Below are 20,774 nucleotides of genomic sequence, written 5' to 3'. Positions count from 1 at the left end.
TACCAGTATGCACCTGCCAATGAAAACTTAGGACCTTATTGCGATTTGTTGGCCCACTACAGCACGGTAAAAAAACGGGAAATGCATGTGTGTCAATGGGACGGACAATCATATCAGGCCCCTTTTCTCATTTGGGGATTTTTCGACTTATCCCCTTATTGCATAGAGAGGTTCAATTATTTTAAATGATTTATTTCAGTGCGAGGAGTAGAACAAATATTTCTTTCATTTTTCATGAGCTGAGACAATGTTTACTCAAAAGAGCGGAGCGAAACGTCGAACTGGCCACAAATTTGGTAATGTAATGACATATCCATGAAACATAATCGTCAAAACTACGCACTATGGTTTGCTATCGCCGCGTCATCGGAATTTAGGTTACCGGCCAGTCTCAAGGTCGAGGCTCAAAGTTATGGTGACCACACGTGCTCTTACCGAGCGACAATGTTGCGCCATCTCTTACGCGAGAGCAGAGGCTTCAAGGTCGTAGCTCTACCGGAAGAAGCAGACGACAGCGGCTCACATATCCCGAGCCGAGAGCTACCGATGCGCCATCTATTAGGCAAGAGCGGAGGCCGCAGCGCTCCGCCTCCCGAGTCCTCCTATTGGCGCGCCATTTGGGGGAGGAGCCTCCCTCGCTCTTGGTCAGTAAAGTCAAGGATAGTCAAATGCGGTCGATATCACTTCACATTTACATCGCTACAAGTGCACAATCTATTGCTAACAACGTTGGACTGCTGTTAAGAAACCGGCCCACAGCAACATTCCCTAAGTGAACCACTTTTATTAGAGCCATGCTGCTTTCACTGATTGGAGGCACACAAGGGGAAACTCTGTCACAGACCGCTCCGTCACCAGTAACCGAAGGAAGATCGGTAAGGATATAGTCAGAGGTTTGGGTACTTGCTATCAGGGATGGGCAGTATTTAAATGCGTTGTAATTAAAATATTATTTAAAATATAAACCAAATATACGACCACCGTCACCTGTCCAGAGGTGTTCTCCTTTGTGAATGTAATTCTATGGTCGAACAGAGGATACCTAGAAGATGCAGTCAGAAACTTGTAATATTAAAATTGTCATGATTAATAACAAACCAATGCCATTTTTCCTTGATGATTTGTTGTTCTGATTGTTAATAGTTCTCTAATTCCGAATGAGATGTTCACAGCATTTATGGTAGTAGTTATGGTATTTAAATACACATATTGAAAAGTATTTATGCAGAGTATTTAAATACCTCTTTCAACAAAGTATTTTGTTATGGTTGAGAGGCTGGATAGCCCGACGTTGCACGAAGTTGTCGTGCCCACATTGTCAACATGGGAAGCGAGAAACGCCCCCCACCCCGGCGCTATCGCATAGATAGGAAACACATATCTTCTTCGAGGCTCGGGCAAGAACGAAATAGAAGAGCGCACGGCCTCAGTTTATTTTTATACTCTGTATGAGCCACTAGCAATAAGTGGCGCTACCTTCTGTACACATTAACCACAATGCAGCGCTGCATGTAAGTAATATCATCAACAGTCAAAGAATATAACATATTTTGTATATATATTTAAATACTCAAAAACTGTATTTATGCCCATTCCTGCTTTTGCTATCCATCAAATCTCGAGTGCATAAATCCAAACTTAGCTTATTACCAGAGAGGCCCTTGGAATTTAATTAAGTGTTGCTTATGATTTGCTTATGAAGACTTATCACAAACGAATCGTCATTAGAACCTACCACCTACCCGTCCACCCCTATTGCACCCGACTTTCGGTACATTTTGCTGCTTGGGTTTTAACTACCACACTCTCTCTCACATCATCTTTCCCATAATCGTCTCCGACACACTCAGCATAGTTTTGGCGCTCTATGGCCTTTGTTGCCTTTGTGCCATTAAACACATAATCAATCAATCAATCAATCAATTAGAACCTGAAGTTTTAGGGTTTAACCCGATTCTTCCCAGAACTGAAGCTTGCCTCTTTAGGGCGAAACCAGAATTTAAGTGGTAAATTGCACTCACTGCGCCGTCTGTAGGAATACACACTAACTTGTTCCGCAGCAAATGCAGTTACGTCACTGTGTGTACCAAACCACTACAGTTAGTTTGAGAAACTCAGCCTGATTTCTCCCCAAAATTAACGGACTGGAAGGCATGAATTTAGAGCGCATGTTTATTTACCCAATTTTCCCCCGCAAATTTAGGAAAAGAAAATATTTCCTGAAAAATTCAGGCTCTGTCATGACACACAGGCCGGCCACATGCCAATATTTCTTCACACCTTTGTTCAATATATTAATTTGCAGGACGGCTCGTCGGCCTCTGCGTTCACACCAACGCAGGATTTCCAGTCTCTCCAGGATCATGAAGACCGAAGCGCAGAAGGCCGGAGCAAACAATTGCAACGCTGCAGGAGGTGCTTGTGTCCGCAACAAGGCAAATGAGCAGAGCCTCAGCACCTTCGCAAGATTACGTTGACATGAGGGACAGCGACACTCTTTTTTTGCTGAGCCTTCGGCCAGTGCTTGCTATGATGGATGATAGACAAAGGCATCTTATGCAATTGCGCATTCAGCAGCTTCGTTTTGATGTGATGTATGGTCATGAGTAACTGTTTAATGAATACATAGTTTACAAAACTGTGTCACTGTATTTTTTACATGTTTATGGTGGTGCACCTGTCAGCCATAGAAAGTGTCGCAAAACCCATAATTTCAGTGCGTCCTCGAGCTTACATTTCTGGCTGGCATCCACGACGAACTACGCTCTATTGACCTGGCTTCTCTCCAATAGAGCAGAAATAGTCTGCATATGTATCCCGCACTTTCCGTGCATCGCTAGAATACATGTTGCTGCTCAGGGATGTCGCATCCCTGATGGCATCACTGCATGTCACAGATGCCCTCCACCTCCCAGGCACAACATCAGCTGACATACTTTCGGTGTCTACATACCCAAGTGGACAATAGCAACTATCTTGAACAGCTTCTGCTTCATCTAATGTGCGGAGGTAGTTGTGCAGATATACTGTACTCATGACCATTGCTTTCAATGTTGGCAGGCTTGCTATTATTGGCTGTCTGTAAATACGCCATCTGCTTGCAAGAATGCCAAATGAGTTTTCAATTATCCTCCTGGCCCTCGACAGTCTGTAGTTAAACACAGCCTTTTTCAGATTAAGGGGAATGAACGAGCCGACCGTGAGGCTCGGCGAGCGTTGGCACAAGAGGAGTCAGCTGTAGGACTACCCTACCAAGACATCCTGCCAGTGTTAAAGAGAGCTGTCTGCACACAGTGGCAGCAGGAGTGGGACATGGAAGAAAATAACAAGCTACACCTCACACAGCCACACGTTTCCCGCCCGCATCGGACTGAACACATCAACAGATCGGCCGAAGTTCTTTACGCGAGATTGAGGATTGGACACACATGGCTCACGCATCACCACCTACTCAGAGGTCAGGATCCGCCAGCTTGTGCGCACTGTAGTGACAGCTTGACTGTCTTACACGTACTGGCATCCTGCCCTCACTTCGAACACCAACGCCAGCAGTATTTCACCGCATTCTACAGATACCATGTCCCACTCCACCCAGCCCTTCTACTGGGTGACACCCCTCTTGTGCCATTTGATAACGTCATTAAATTTTTGACCACGTGTGGGTTTCTTAGTCAGATGTAGATGATAAGCATTGCTCCGCTTTTATCCAATATCACCGAACTCCTCATGTAAATATCTCATTGTCACACTTGTAGATAGCTTTTAACTGCCATGCTCGCTAGTTATGGTCATCCTCCTCTCTCTCTTATCCTGGTCAATCTCATCGCTCATCGCTCATACCTGTAGATAGGTTTAAACTACCACACACTCTCTCACATCATCTTTCCCATAATCATCTCCGACACACTCACCATAGTTTTGGCGCTCTATGGCCTTTGTTGCCTTTGTGCCATTAAACACATAATCAATCAATCAATCAATCAATCAGATTAAGCTGCTTCCCTGGGTATGGCCGCATTAAGTTCAGCAAAAGTGGGAATGCTTCATCTCCCACGATTACATGCGCTAAATGCACCGAGCTCTTTTGCAGTTTCTTTGGTTGCGGAATATCCAGGCATCTACTGGCTAGCTGAGCTCCAAAGTCCGTATTTCGGAATATGCCCCCGTCACTCCCTCGGCCCTGCTCCTCAATGTGCACTTTCAAGAACCTGTATCTTGCGTCACAGACAGCTAGTAGCACGATGCTGTAATAGCCCTTGTAGTTAAAGAACTCTGATCCTCCGTTTGGAAGGTTCTGAACGGCTACATGTTTGCCATCTATGGCACCGACACAGTTGGGGAAGTCACACATCTCCTGAAAATCACGGGCTGTGCTCTCCCAAGTCGACATTGTGGGACACTGAAATAGAACATAGTTGGGGAAACTGCTTGGAGGTGTGATGAAGTGCCAGGAAAACATGGAGAAAACAAACAGAACACAGGAGACAGGCATATTTTCTTGCACTGCTGTAAACAAGAATCTCTTCTTATAACCATACATGCAAACAATGCATACCGGCAGGTAGACAGGTTCAAGTGCATGCCATATGGCCTCGCATGTTTTCTGTATAATCTTGCACGCCGTCGACTTCCCAATCCTGTAGTTAATGGAGCACATGTGCTGCGAGGAGCCGTGAGCAAGGTACCTTCAATTGCATTACTTTTTGCATTATTAGGACAACAAATTTTGGGGTATTACAATGGTCGAAGGCGTTGCCATTGTCTGATGTTGTGGTTTGAATTTGATGCATCTCTATGAAACTGCGTCGAGAAAAAAATTGACATGGGTTGAACTGACCAGAAACACGTAGTATGGTTCAAAGTGCTATCTTGTACAAAAGGAAGCGATATGGACTTTGACATTCATTCTTTTGTCAGGTCATAAGCATTCAGAAGGAAATGGGGTTATCTCGGGAGTCGAGCAGCCATTCATTGCTTAATTTCTTGGATAAACCCCCTTTCCGTAGTACTTGATAATATCGAAAACTTGCTTGATGGACGATTTTTGTCGGGCGCAGAAGCGACCATAGCAACGAGGTGCAACCTTATTTATATTTTCGACACATTGAGCTCATGCTGTGGTGCAAGTTTCACATTCTTCAAGGCGGGATATATGATTTCCTGGGGTGACCAGCCGGGGAGTCTCTCTTTCAGACTCCCCGGTTGGTCACCCCAGGAAATCATTGCCCTCAGGCGAAGAACATGACTGCCTGTGATTCATTGTACCCCTTTACCTTTGTTTGACAAAGCACGTGTGCTGCCCTCTCTCCTTGTACATATTCCCCTCTCATTCTTTGCAATTGTCTTGCGTCACCATAATATCCCATTCCTGTTGAAGACAGCGCTGCTGTCGAAACGTCGAGTACCCCCTCTTAGTTTTTATTAAAGTTCCCTTTTATTCCTTGTCCTGTAGAAGCACCTGTGTTTGTAACTCAAACGTCCCCATGCCAGTACTGGACAGCTGTTTCGGCCTTGTTGGGCCTCATCAACAGTACGCAGGCAGCAAACGTTTGAGTGGATGGCGTCAGAAGGTCACGTAACACGTGATTCCTCCCGTCAGGGTGAGATAGCTCACTGACTGAAAGCCCAGTGCAAAGCCAGTGAAGTATAAACTGAAAAAAAAAAATAGCCGGAGCTCTTTGGCTGCACGTATAGCATATGTTTGTAACTCAAACGTCGCCATGCCAGTACTGGACAGCTGTTTCGGCCTTGTTGGGCCTCGTCAACAGTACGCAGGCAGGCAACGTTTGAGTGGATGGAGTCGGAAGGTCACGTAACACGTGATTCCTCCCGTCAGGGTGAGATAGCTCACTCACTGAAAGCCCAGTGCAAAGCCAGTGAAGTATAAAAGGAAAAAAATAGCCAGAGCTCTTTGGCTGCACGTATAGCATATGTTTGTAACTCAAACGTCGCCACGCCAGTACTGGACAGCTGTTTCGGCTTTGTTGGGCCTCATCAACAGTACGCAGGCAGGCAACGTTTGAGTGAGTTGAGTGAGTTATATATATATATATATATATATATATATATATAGATACTCATTGAACGATGCGACAGCACCAGAGGACACATGTTTTGCCCCCGGCGTCGGGAAGTTGGCGCCCCCATCGCCCGGCAGCAGCCGCAGTAGCCCCCTCCTGCACCAACGGTTGGGTCGCCGCAGGAGGGAGACCCCCACGTATAGCTGTGCGTGGCTTTCCCGTGTCTGGGGAAAGGGGGATCCTGGCGGTTGAGTGGACCCGGAGGTTGTTTAGGACCCTTCGGGGCCCCTCCGGGAAAGCAATACACCGCTTTGGCCCCTGCTTCCCATAGTCGGGTGGTCCTGGGAGGCCCAGCCAGGATTGTTCAGCTAGTCGCCATCTCCCTTTTCATTACTTTTTCTTTCTCCACTCCTTCACTGTCTTCCTTTTCCTCCCTTCACCTTCTTTGGCGGCAAGGGTCAACCTTGGGCAGTCTTTTCACTCTTCAGAAGCTGCACTAGGGTATAGTGCAGAGGTAGGTGTTAGCGTGCGGGGCACGTTCCCCAAGTTGGGCTCCATGGTGGGCGACACGCCTGCTGCACTGAACAATAATATCTTCTTACATGGATAACCACCACTCTAAAAAAACTGATCGGCGCCTAAAACGGAGCCGCACCGAGAGACCTGAACCGAATCTGCTTGATCTGTCTCCAGACCCTTGGTTTCCGAAGTTCCTAATAATTCAGTCTAAGGAAGAGGGAAAGCCACTTGCTAAAGTTTCTCCTTTTGTTGTGGCGAAGGAACTCGAAAAAGTAATCGGTAAATCTTACAACGCAAGAAAACTGAATGCAGGGGATATCCAGGTCGAAGTACAGAACAAACATCAAAGCACGGCACTACAGACACTGTCAAACATCGGGAACATACCTGTAAATGTTAACGTACACCGCACACTGAACATAACCAAAGGTGTAATATCAGAAGATGAACTCATCGAATGCACAGAATCTGAGATTGAAGATGGACTGAGTGAGCAGGGCGTGGTCTCTGCAAAACGGATCATTATGAGGAGGGATGGTAAGGAAATCCCAACCAAGCACATTATTCTTTCTTTTCAACTACATGCGTTACCTTCTAATATAAAGGCTGGTTACCTCAGTTGCAATGTCAGACCATACATTCCAAACCCAAGACGTTGTTTCAAGTGCCAGCATTTTGGGCACAGTTCGCTTGTCTGCCGCGGACACTCCACCTGCCCAAAGTGCTCTGGCAAAGACCATTCGCCAGAGACTTGCAGCAATGAGTACCGTTGTGCCAACTGCCAGGGCAACCACCCGGTGTACTCTCGATCGTGTCCACGTTGGAAAGAAGAAAAAGAAATCATAAAGATCAAAACCGTACAAAACATTCCTTACAGAGCTGCAAAGACACAATACGAATTTCAAATGAAAGGATCTTTCTCCGAAGTGGTGCGCAGGGGAGTGGCACCACCAAGGAAATCTGTGGAAACTCAAACCTGCTCGCAGGTCTCTGAGTTCCCACCCTACACTCCCCAACAGGAGGCTGGAGACACTCAGGTGACTCCTGCAGTTACGGAGGCCAGCCGTTCAACTGGCCACAAAGAAACAGCCATGGCCTCCTCTAAGGTCGATGGCACACAATCAGTTTGGGACGGGGTCGTAAAAACCCCTTCCCAAAGAGGCACCCAAAGTACGGAGGTCGATGATGATGACTGCATGTCGCAGAAGTCATCGTCGAGCCTCCCCAGCATTCCTTCACAACGGAAGGAAAAACGAGAAAAAGGACGAGGAAGGGGTTTCAAAGGGAATGAGCAACAGAAACAACCCCCGCGAAGGGTCCAACCCCCCTAAATGGTACAAGTCCTTTCTAGTCGTTGTCACCAAGTGCTGCGCTTTCTTTTCCTCCTTTTTAGTGTGACCGTTATGAACCACTTCCTCCAGTGGAACTGCCGTGGTTTACTTTCTAACTTAGACGACATTAACGATCTCTTCGACAAGTACAATGCAGCATGTTTCTGCCTCCAAGAAACATACTTAAACACACACACACCAAATCCAATTCGTAGACACAATGTATTTCGAAGAGATCGAACAGACGCCACTCGCGCATCTGGTGGCGTGGCTGTCGTCACACGAGGAACTGTTCCGTCCAAAGAAGTCCACTTAGTTACAGACTTGGAAGCCGTAGCCGTGCAGATGTGTCTGGACAGAATTGTCACTATCTGCTCGGTCTATTTGCCACCATCAGGAAGTTTTGCACAGAGGGATATAGAACACTTAATCAGCCAACTTCCAACTCCATTTATACTCTTAGGCGACTTTAACGCCCACAATCCGCTTTGGGGCAGTGCAAGAACCGACGGCCGAGGGAAAATGTTGGAAAGGGTCTTGTTATCAACCTCCATCTGTCTTTTAAATACAGGAGCACCTACGTACATCCACTGTTCAAGTCAGTCTTTTTCGGTCTTAGATTTATCGCTTTGCAGTCCATCTCTATATCAAAATATAGAATGGAGTGTGGAAGAAAACCCACTTGGGAGTGATCACTTTCCAGTGGTCCTGAAGTATATGTGTGCAGTCAATAGTCTGACAGCATGCCGCCCTAGATGGAAGCTCCAACATGCGGACTGGAATGCTTTCTCTAAAAAATGTGACCTGTCGTTAATCCCTGTGGAGAGGATGACGATTGAAGAGGCCAACAATGTAATTACCAACGTCATCCTCGATGCAGCAACACAATCCATTCCCCAGACTTCCGGTCGTCTACCGAAACGACCGAAGCCATGGTGGAACAGCGAGTGCAAGGAAACTCGTAAACTTCAAAATCGTGCGTGGGGTACATTTCGGAGGTACCCCACATCACAAAATCTTCTTTTGTTTAAAAAGGCGAGAGCCAAGGCCAGATGGACGCGGAAACAAGCAAAGCGGTCATCTTGGCACAACTTCGTGTCTTCTCTATCTCACAGTACCCCCTCCAAAGTAGTGTGGGACAGACTTCGCAAAATCAGAGGAGAACACCGCAGTTATACAATCCCTCTTTTAGAAGTCAACGGGCAGGTGTGCGGAAGCCTACAAGAACAGGCGGATGCGCTCGGACAACATTTTGAACGCATCTCTGATTCATCCCATTACAGTCCCGAATTTCTTAGAGTAAAAAGAAACACTGAGAAACGAAAAATTCCAATGAGTGGTGGTGATGAGTACGTGTACAATCAGCGGTTCACGATGGTGGAGCTTCAGCGATCCCTATTCGCTGCTAAAGCCACTGCCCCGGGCCCAGACAGAGTAACCTACTCTATGCTGTGCCACTTGTCCGATGACTCAAAAAAATTGTTGCTCCTTTTCTTTAACCGCGTTTGGGCAGAGGGAACATTACCATTATTATGGAAGACTGCGACTGTCATTCCCCTTCTCAAGCCAAGAAAGGAAGCATCGAACCCAGCCAGTTACAGACCTATCGCCCTTACGAGTTGTATTGGGAAGACATTTGAGCGAATGGTCAATAACCGGCTCGTTCATCATTTGGAAGAAAATAATTGCCTTTCTGAATTTCAATGCGGTTTTCGAACGGGGTGCTCCACTATGGATCACCTTGTTCGGCTAGAAACCACAATCCGTGAAGCCTTCGTCAGAAGACAACATTGCCTATCCGTTTTCTTTGATTTAGAGAAAGCGTATGACACTGCGTGGCGACACGGTATTCTGCAGGATCTTTACTCCTTTGGCGTGGAGGGCAGACTCCTTAGATGCATTTCAAACTTCCTCCAGCACAGATCCTTTAGAGTGAGATTGGGAACCACTCTATCCCGCCCCTTCGTACAAGAGAATGGTGTCCCGCAGGGATCCGTTCTCAGTGTTGTCTTATTTATTGTGAAAATCAACTCTGTGACCAATGTCATCCCACGCTCCATATCTTTCTCCTTGTACGTGGATGACATTCAAATATCTTGTTGCTCCGCGAACCTGTCAATATGCGAACGACAGATGCAGGTAGCCATCAATAATATGGCCAAGTGGTCTTCATCAAATGGATTTAAATTTTCAGCTGAGAAAACTGTGTGTGTCCATTTCTCTAGGATTAGAGGACTCTTTTCACCACCTACACTGCAGCTTAACCGACGAGATATCCTTGTTCAACCAGAAGCCATATTTCTTGGCATCACTTTCGACTCGAAGCTGACCTTCAAGGCTCATATCCAAAACCTAAAGATAAAGTGTGTCAAATCATTAAACATTCTAAAAATAATTTCTCACAGATCTTGGGGTGCAGACCAGGAGACACTGCACAAAGTGTATACTGCATGTATTCGCTCGAAACTTGATTATGGGTCCTTTGTCTACGGCTCTGCTCGCGAGTCGGTCTTGAAAGCCCTGGACCCTGTCCATCACCAGGGGCTCAGGCTCGTGCTTGGCGCCTTCCGAACGTCTCCAGTACAGAGTCTATACGTTGAATCAAAGGAATGCTCCTTGAAAAGACGGCGTTCTTACCTCGGTACGTCGTACGCACTTAGAATACATAGTCAACCCCAAAATCCAGCCTCGACTTGCGTCAAGCACACACGCTTTAAACAGCTGTTTATTAACAAGCCCTCTGTGGTTCCTCCATTCTCCTTGCGAATTGCATCGGAGTTTGATTGCCACGGTTTCACGTCCTGTGACCTACAAGTTGTAGAGTGTAGCAGAAAGCTCCCACCCTGGGAACCACCTCCAAGGTCTGACACCTCTTTGTCAAAATACAAGAAACAAGACAGTGCCTCATCAGTACTTCAACAAGAGTTTGCACACTTGAAAGACAGCTTTGATACCCATACTGAGATTTACACAGATGGGTCCAAGTCTAGTGCAGGAGTGACTTGTGCCATGATTTGTGGCGCGCACACAAGGTCTCATCGTATAAAAACATTTGCATCAATCTTTACTGCCGAGGTTTACGCCATTATCTTGGCTCTCAACTACATCCTTCAAGATTCCATAAAGTCCTCTGTTATATATACAGACTCCTTGAGTTCCATTAACGCAATTTGTAGTCAGCACTCAACAAGGAACTTTCTTGTGCAGCGAGCAAGATCTTTAGCCAGTTTGGTAAGGACAAAGGGGTACTCCCTTATCTTGTGCTGGGTGCCCAGCCACGTAGGCATCAAAGGCAATGAGTTAGCAGATAAAGCAGCTGCAGCTGCTCTCCCAAATGACATCACACCTTTTGAGATGTCCGTGCAAGACATGAGATCGGCACTCAAGAAATCACTGCACAGAATATGGCAAGCCTTTTGGAACACACAAACAAATAACAAGCTCCACTTAATTAAACCTCACATTCAGGATACAGGAGACCGGTTGGAAAACCGCCTGTTGTGCACTGTACGGGCAAGGTTACGTATAGGCCATACGTACCTTACACACGGTTTCTTACTTCGGGGAGAGGAGCCACCTCAGTGTGCGCACTGTGGTCAGCTCCTGTCTGTTGTACACATACTCATCACATGCACACATCATGAAATCCATCGCAAACATCACTTCAAGGAATTTTATAAATACTTCTTACCTCTTCACCCAGCCCTATTGCTTGGTGAGGAGGCTCTCGTCCCTCTTACAAGCGTCTTTGATTTCCTGAGAGACGTTGGCGTTATTAGCCTTTTGTAGTCGCAGAGTAATGTTTTACACGTATACGCTCATCTTTTATTAGTCATCATGTTTACTCTTAAATAACCATAACATCACCACTGTCTCAATCATACCTCAGTTTGTGGCGCGTTATGATCTTTGTTGTCAATGCGCCATTAAACTCCAATCATCATCATCATCATCAACATGTTTTGCCGCTTTTCCCCCCTCTTTATATATATATATATATATATATATATATATAGTTGAAATAAATGGGAGACAGAAGACGAAAGTAGGGGAAGTAACAAAAAAGGGGTTTATTAAAACTTAACAATCATAAAAGTTAGGGAGGATGTCTACGTTACGGCGGAAGCTCCGCCTTCTTCGGGACAAAAGAGCTAAATGTATATAAATATATATGTAAATATATATATATATATATAGATTAGAAGCTTAGGAGGGCGGTTGACCATGAGAATGAAATAAGCAGGAAAAATCAGAAGACGACAAAGAGCTTACAGGAAAACAAAAAGGGGAGTTTATTAACACATATAGGGATAGGGGTCGACGTTTCGGCAGTCAGCGCTGCCTTCGACGGGACTGGGGTTTGGTGACAAGAACAAGCTTTATATATGGGAGAGGGTTATGTACAAGGGAAAGAGAGCAGCGCATGCGCTTTTGTCATGACTAACATAGGTTGGTGACTAAGTGAAAGGGGAATGACCGGGTCTGTGCAGCAGGACCTTGAGGAAATACCCGTGAGCCTGAAAAAGAGACAAAAGAGTGTATGTATTGTGCTGGATTAGGAATGCAGGTTGCGAATAGTAGAAAGGATTCCTGGATCTTCGTTTATCTGACACTGGAATTTATGAATGAGATAAGACTCGCGCTGTTCCCTGAGCCGCTGGGAAAGAAAGCCTGACTGCAGGATGAAAATAGATATATTGGTAATTGAGTGTCCTGGTTTACTGAAATGGCGCGACACTGGCAGATTAGGTTTCTTCGCGACGTCAGATTTGTGGTTATTGAATCGCGTTCTAAATGAAGTAGCTGTCTGTCCGATATATTGGTCTTCGCCATAGTCACTTCCAGGAGTTTTATAGAAATCACCTACCGCTCCACCCAGCCCTACTGCTGGGTGATGACGCTCTTTTACCGTTTAGTAGAGTCTATAATTTTATTAGAGACACTGGTTTTTTAAACGCTTTGTAATTTTAACGATATTCTTCTGAAACCACAGTACTTAAGCTAATTTGTATCATTTACTGGTTTTAACCTTAGCATTCCTTTTTTAACTAGTGACATTTTTAACAATGTTTTGGCGCATTATAGCCTCTGTTGCTGCTGCGCCATTAAAATACTAATCATCATCATCATCATCCGATATATTGGGCGTTGCATTCATTACATTGAAGAAGATAGACAACATTGGAAGAATTACAGTTAAAGTCGCCATTAATGTTGATCCGATAATTAGAATTGGTACTATCTGCAGAGTTAGCGGCTTGCATTGATTTACAAATTTGGCATCTAGTTGCATTACAAGGGTGGCAACCAATGTTATTTTCTGGAAGTTTGTTAATTTTGGCATTTACTAGTCTGTCTTGGATGTTCCGCGCCCGGCGATAACTTACGCGCGGTGGCTGTGAGAATATTTCCTTCATCCGATCAGATTGTGAAAGAATTGTGTAGTGGCGGTTGAGTATCCGGCTAATGTTAGGAACGCTCCCATTGAATGTGACAGTGAGATTTACTGCAGAATTTCCATTGGCTCGAGGAGATCTTTGGAGCAATTGTTGGCGATCTGTGGATCTTGCTCTGGCTATAGCGTCTTTAACAAGTTTGTCCGGGTATTCACGATCAATGAAGGTTTGTTCTAGTCGTTGGAGATGGTTGTCTAGTTCGGCATCGTTAGTGCATATTCTGCGGTAGCGCAATGCCTGACTATAAGGTATGGCTAACTTAGTATGCCTTGGATGGCAACTGCGGAACGATAAGTATTGCTGAGCATCTGTAGGCTTCCGGAATAAGTTGGTTGAGATGCCGCCGTCTTGTAACTTGACTTCCACATCCAAGAAGGTAACAGCGGAGGCGGAGTAGTGGGAGGTAAATTGAATGTTAGGGTGAATTTGGTTGAACCGGTTGATGAACGTGAGAAGGTCGCTTTCAGAATGAGGCCGTATGATAAAAATATCATCTAAAAATCTCTTGTACACAAGTGGTTTCAACACGGAACATTCGAGAAATGTTTCCTCCAGGGATGCCATGAAGATATTTGCATAGTTGGGGGCCATTCTCGTGCCCATAGCTGTCCCGTTAACTTGCAGATAGTGCTTGTTATCAAATTCAAAGTTATTGGAGGTCAAAATAAGTGTTAGCAGTTCGGTGAGGACAGTAGGATCATACGGCTGGTCAGGTTGATTTTTGTATGCTGAAACGGCCGCTGCTATACCATCTGCGTGGGGAATATTAGTGTAAAGGGACGTGACGTCTAACGTTGCCAAGAGACAGCTTGAGGGAACGGTTACTTGCGATACAGTTTGAAGGAAATGGTTGGTATCTTTGACGTAGGAAGGTAATTTAGGGGGGATAGATTTGAGAACGTGATCGACGAAGGACGATATATTTTCTGTAGCGGTACCGTTACTGGACACAATTGGTCTTCCGGGATTGCCTGGTTTATGTATCTTAGGGAGCATGTAAAATCGGCCTGGTTTAGGGTCTTTAGGAAGTAAGTATTCGTAGAGCGCATCGCCAATTTTCTTAGTGGTCTTTAACCGTTTTAGTGTTTTACATATATCTGCGGCAATTTCATTAGTGGGGTCGGATTCGAGAGGTTTGTAAAAGTCTGCCCAATTAAGTTGACGGAGTCCTTCCGCCACATAAGCTTGCTTATCCACTACGACTATGGCACCTCCTTTATCAGCCTGTTTGATGATGATACCTTCGTTGCTTTCTAGCGCGGACAAGCTTTGCTGTTCTGCTTTCGTAAGATTGCGCCGGAATTTCCGATTGTTTGAGCTTGCATAAGTACTGAGAATATCTTTCTGAACAGCTTTGATATACATATCAAGACTTTTATCTCGGTTCGGGTTGGGAGTAAAATCGGATTTTATACGGAAAGGATTTAGATTTGATTGCGGTTTGTCGTAGAAGTATTCTGTAAGGCGTAGTCGCCGCGCAAAGTTGTCAAGATCCAGATGTAGCTGATATTCATCGATTTTACTGTTATTGGGACAAAACGATAATCCCTTCTCCAGTAGAGAGATTTCCGCGGGTGTAAGGTCACGGGAAGAAAGGTTCACTACGCTAGATTTGGTTAGTGTGGGGATGTCGGGGGCAAACTGGCTGTTGCTGTCTAACGGAGTATCTGGACGTAGTTGTGAAGTATTGCTACTGGCTTCGGAATTAGGGGGTGCCGAATCTGTGGAATTATTATGAGTTGGAGGGCAATCGATTTTGTCTCTAAATAATTTCTTTTGCTTTCGGAGCTTCAGGTGGACGTTTTTCTTTTGGAGGAATTTGTCTAACTCTGATCTATGAGAATGTGACAACGGGGTAGTGCTGTTAATGGCGTCGGCGTCTTCGGATAGAGACTGGATAGTATCTTGGCAGTGAGAAATTAGAATTTTAGTTAGGTCTAAAGATGCTTTGTTAAGAATGGACAGCCATTGCACATTGCGTTCATGGTTCACGGGGAAGGTTGATGTTTTTTGGATTTCTAGCCCACGCGGAATCCTGTCGTTTTCATGATAAGTAGCCAAAGTATCACGATGGGAGGTGTAGCGTGCAACTTTATCCGCGATTTTTCTGAGCTTAAAGAACGCCTCAGTGCTACTGCTGATAATTTGTGGAGAGTGAATTGGTACTGACTCACCGGCTAGTCATTCCTGCTGCTTGGATCGTGACGATTTCTCGGCACGTGTGCTTCTTTGTGTCCATGCTGCAGCCTCCTGGAGTGTCGGCCATACGGGGTCCGGCGTTCCAGTGCTTGCTGTACGTGTGGGTAGGCGACGGAGCAGCCGGGGTACCAGGGACCGCAGTCGGTGTGCGATCTGGGTGACTCCTTCGAAACTGGGGTGGAGGCCGTCAGCTGCAAGGACTCTGGTTGGGGGCTGTCGGTGGAAACCATGGTCCAGGAAATACAGGTCACGGGCACTTCGGCACAGGGTCATCAGTCGTTGGTTGAACGCAAACGCCCGGGGATTGCACTGGAATTCGCGTCGCCTGTCAAGATAAGGACGACGGCGGTTGTAGGATCTGGGTAAGATAAGGGTACATACCACAAGTTCGATGTTTCCCCTAGATGCCAAACTAGATGCCAAATTTGTAAATCAATGCAAGCCGCTAACTCTGCAGATAGTACCAATTCTAATTATCGGATCAACATTAATGGCGACTTTAACTGTAATTCTTCCAATGTTGTCTATCTTCTTCAATGTAATGAATGCAACGCCCAATATATCGGACAGACAGCTACTTCATTTAGAACACGATTCAATAACCACAAATCTGACGTCGCGAAGAAACCTAATCTGCCAGTGTCGCGCCATTTCAGTAAACCAGGACACTCAATTACCAATATATCTATTTTCATCCTGCAGTCAGGCTTTCTTTCCCAGCGGCTCAGGGAACAGCGCGAGTCTTATCTCATTCATAAATTCCAGTGTCAGATAAACGAAGATCCAGGAATCCTTTCTACTATTCGCAACCTGCATTCCTAATCCAGCACAATACATACACTCTTTTGTCTCTTTTTCAGGCTCACGGGTATTTCCTCAAGGTCCTGCTGCACAGACCCGGTCATTCCCCTTTCACTTAGTCACCAACCTATGTTAGTCATGACAAAAGCGCATGCGCTGCTCTCTTTCCCTTGTACATAACCCTCTCCCATATATAAAGCTTGTTCTTGTCACCAAACCCCAGTCCCGTCGAAGGCAGCGCTGACTGCCGAAACGTCGACCCCTATCCCTATATGTGTTAATAAACTCCCTTTTTGTTTTCCTGTAAGCTCTTTGTCGTCTTCTGATTGCCTTTGTTGCCTTTGTGCCATTAAACACATAATCAATCAATCAATCAATCTTCTGATTTTTCCTGCTTATATATATATATATATATATATATGTATATATATACACTCACAAACACAAATGTGCAAACAATGCTTGGGGAGGCAATACCTCAGTGTCAGCGCCAGCCTTTCCGCTGCAGGGATGGCCTTCCTGAAAGACGTATCTATCCGACTGATACGCGGCTCCACCATTGACAGCAGCTGATCAGACCTGTGTATAAGTAGACGACACATGAGGACACTCGCTGCACGAAGTAGTGTGCAGCAGACCAAATTAGGAACACTGTCGCAAGACTAACATTTCTTTTGCCATTCTAAAGTACGTAAAGTGCATTGGCCCGTCGTATAGCCTCATTTCTTGCACAAGGTGATGATATTCGCCGAAGCTTTCACGGTTACACAGAAGCCTCCATACCCATGCTCGTCGTTCCCGTTGCTCGTAATGCAGCAGAAGCGACGAGGAGATCACTTGTGCTATCAAAACCCAGTTAATTGGTCGCGCTCATCCCATATAAACGGCGACGACCTTCAAAACATCGTCAAGGAATTCGGAAGAGCTGCTGGTGGTCGCCATTACTGGACTCGGTAGCCAAGGTTGAGGGCGCTGCAAACAGGCCTCATTCATTGGAGGAACGTAACGCCTGAACGCAGTGGTGTGAACGGGAGTACGGACCCTCTGTCTGCTGTCCGCTGCGCGAGGAAAAACACGTAAACGCAAGCGTAAGACGCAACCGCGAAACACAGTAGTGTGAATCAGCCTTTAATTTGATCTGCTGTCACGCAATGCATGAGGAGCTTCAAAAGTAGGCTAGGCAGTGCAGCATCAGGGTGCACTTCTACAACAAAGCAAGTGAAACTGCAGGCTAACCGCCTCTGTGTTCGTTGCACATGAGTTATTTAGCTGTGTAGTTGTTCATTGTGCTTGAGAGAAAGAGTGAGAGAGACCAATATCCACCAATGCATAAGCTTGGCAATGAAATACATACATCTAATACAGGTGACAACGCGATAGCCATCGTGATGGGGGTGTTCATTGCGACACCTTCCAAGCATTTAAAGATTCGCCCATCTACATGAACAGAATTTTCTATTAGACTTTACACTCTTCACTCTGAGAATCCACAAGCTGAGGGGAAAATGGCGAAATGGTGACAGCTCCGTTAGGTACTAAGGTTCGTTGTCCAACAAATACCTACAACTAGCATAGCCGAGCCAGCCGAGCTTCTGCCCAGATTAGCATTGCTTCAAGCAGTTAAGAATAGCAAACTATACTTTCACACGAGAACAAACCTTTTTATTTCTTGCTGATCTTGATGATACTGTCATTTATCGTGCCGTTCCATTCGTGTGTTAACAGTATAAATAACAGCAAAGGCAACGGCAGTGCTGTACTGAAAACATTTTTGATATCCGATGGTGTGGGAACTGAGAATACGTTCGTTCAGCCCACTAGAAATAGCTGAAAATATAGAATGAGCTTACATTCACCATCTTTGTGTTGGGTGCCAATAGTAGGCGAGATCAGTTTACAAAGAACAATTACTCTCAAGTCTGGAAAGGTGTGCATTCTCTAGTAGAAAAAAACCATACAACTTTCCGTTCAAAGCAGTACGGTATAACTGAACGGCCCAACGGACTCCATACATGTATGGCACTGTACGCACTCCATTGGCCTATGGCCTGGTATGGAATCCGTACATGTACGACCCTGTATGGACTTCATGTCTATGGATCTGTACGGATTGCAGTTAACACAAACACAGAATGTAAAATTCCAACACTATTTACTGTTCATATATGTCACATTTTTTTAAGAAAAACTGCCAGGTATCCATTAATTTTGTCCAATCTTTCAGTCAAGGTTTGTCCCTTGCTGCACACCTTCCTGGTGGCATACTCCTGGAAGCAACCTGAAATTAATAAAATGAATTGGTTAACCAAGTAAAATACTGCTTTCGGAAACAGTAAGTAATCTACATAAGCCAACATCTTTCAGCAAAATTTGGGCTGAAATGCTTTCAGTGCTAGGAATAAAAATATGTAGGATAAAACTGGGAAGATTTCTTCTCACAGAGCCATTTCAGAGTAACTGAACAATAGTAAGAGCAATAAATGAAAGCTGTAGATGGAGTTAATAGCAGTACATGAGCTAGTACATCTAGCAAAAATGCAATATGAAAACTATTGAAAAATATTAATATTTTCCAGAAGTTTCCTTATAGTTCCCTCTTTCTTGGATCATAAGCTGACTGTTCAAGGAACTACAGATTTTTTTTCTTAATACTCATAAAAAATATTTGAATCCAATCTAGCCTGTCAGAAGCAATAATAAATTGGAGCAGGCTCAGGTCCGAGCTGTAGTGTTTTGCACAAAAATGTCACAATCTCCAACTCCTTTGCTGGATGTTAGTGAAAGAAATACGAGTCTCTTATTTATTCAAAAGATAATGGATGGATGTAAAGATTAGTAAAATAAAAAGTAAGGCTGCGGTAACCTTGTACAAGGACTTAGTAACTTGTGGACATATTACTTCTAGCCTATAATTAGTAAAAATTAGTTCAATTTTAGGTGTACTATAACTTTTAAAAAGGATCCTTCATCACCTGGGTGTGCCTGTTCACCACACATTTGCCCTGATAGGGAGGAGAATGTCTCTTACGTTTTAATGCTGCAAGCTTCCGAGGAGTCAAGGCACGCTTTCCTTTTGCCCCATCCTTCAGGAACCTTTGGCAGGGCTTGCCTGTTACACTGCGGCCCTGCAGTTCCTGTGGTGCCCAGATGGCCCTCGCTATTTCCCTTACGAAGATGGAGTCGGAAGTGCACTCCATGGCGAGAGATAGCTTGTCAGCGGCTATGGTGGCTCCTTCACCGAGGTCAGCCTGAAATGCAGGAAGTTCAAATGAGAACGTGCATCTGCACAAGAAATTTTATGCTGAATATGACTCTGCTCTCTCATGCAAACACCAGAAGGTTTAGAGCTTTCCACTTCAGGCACGTCTCAGTCACAGCACCAGTCTTCATCGCATCAAATGAAGAGTTAGTGACTGAAAATCAATCTAGTAGTTCGTTCCTCTTGTTTGTCATCAGAGTATAGCCACCCAGGTGGTTACTGCGATGCCAACAGAAGGTGTCACATTGACACATGTGCTTGAAAAATGAATACATGAAGTAGAAGAACACAAGAAAGATGTCTTCATAGCATCTATTTTGTATGTGCACATTGAAACTCTTCATCAAATTCCTTATTAAAATTCATAATCAAATTCCTAATTCATTACTATATATACCAGTACGTGCCTGTTACAAGTTAAAAGCAACTCAAATCAAAGATTCCTTTTCAAAATTTAAGTTAGATGTGGGTCCAGTAATGAAAGCGATAAAAATTCAGTGCGGGGGGGCATGAAAAAGAGACGACAGAACACAGCCCTAAGCCAGCTTGGATAGACACAAGGTTAAAAAGCGAAGAATCCGAGCTGACTTGTAGACCATAATAAAACCCATAAAATCCCAGAGCATGGGAAAGCGAAAATCCTAATCGATGGTCGTTGAGAGGCAACTATTGCTGCACAACAAACAAACAACGTGATGATATCCACGCCTCGTGTAACCCGTTTCATGGAAAACCATATGGGAAGGATAGGAGGGACCGTTGGGTTGCAACAGTTCACTAAATTGACGAAGTTCATCTACGCCAAGAAATTTTTAATGTGCGGCACATTTTATTTCACGAAGGTGAGTACAACCAATGCCTCCTATATTAAGTAGACTATGCCTGTCAGCTCTCCTCCACGACGCCGTCGCTGCCGCACTGCGTCACGTGGTATCGTGTCGCCGCGGGGGCGCTGCATACGGAGGGTACTCTGATCGCCAGACCCAAGGGAAAACGCAGCACGTGGAGCAGTTTCGAGTTTCGTGGAGCGACCTATTCCACATGCGTTCTGTGCTGATGAATTTGATTAGCCCTGTGCTGAAGCCATATTTTTGTTTAGTCATAAGCCATATAGTTGTTTAGTATCCAAAATTGTCCACAGTTCTATACCTGGCTGCACGTGCAGCATATGGCTAGCCATACTGCAGAG

At 45.0% G+C, this 20,774-nt stretch overlaps 1 protein-coding gene and 1 long non-coding RNA gene across 2 annotated transcripts; both read right to left on the bottom strand.

Moving 5' to 3' along the window:
• Nucleotides 1-3,976: 3,976 nt before the first annotated feature.
• LOC135392567 (uncharacterized) lies at nucleotides 3,977-4,390 on the bottom strand. The gene has a single exon (XM_064623274.1). The coding sequence runs from the start codon at nucleotides 4,388-4,390 to the stop codon at nucleotides 3,977-3,979; it is 414 nt and encodes a 137-aa protein (XP_064479344.1).
• A 2,008-nt stretch (nucleotides 4,391-6,398) lies between these two features.
• LOC135374387 (uncharacterized) lies at nucleotides 6,399-7,698 on the bottom strand. The gene is made up of 3 exons (XR_010416876.1): nucleotides 7,154-7,698; nucleotides 6,927-7,046; nucleotides 6,399-6,600 (listed from the first exon to the last, which is right to left on the bottom strand). It is a non-coding gene; the product is annotated as an uncharacterized LOC135374387 (long non-coding RNA).
• Between the last annotated feature and the right edge of the window lie 13,076 nt (nucleotides 7,699-20,774).

This window comes from Ornithodoros turicata, chromosome 1 (genome assembly GCF_037126465.1).
Source record: "Ornithodoros turicata isolate Travis chromosome 1, ASM3712646v1, whole genome shotgun sequence".
Taxonomy (NCBI): domain Eukaryota; kingdom Metazoa; phylum Arthropoda; class Arachnida; order Ixodida; family Argasidae; genus Ornithodoros; species Ornithodoros turicata.
This window is presented reverse-complemented; position numbering and strand designations above follow the sequence as displayed.

What these genes read in the sequence shown, in the direction of transcription:
- LOC135392567 (XM_064623274.1), bottom strand. Translation starts at nt 4,390, where the DNA reads ATGTCGACTTGGGAGAGCACAGCCCGTGATTTTCAGGAGATGTGTGAC.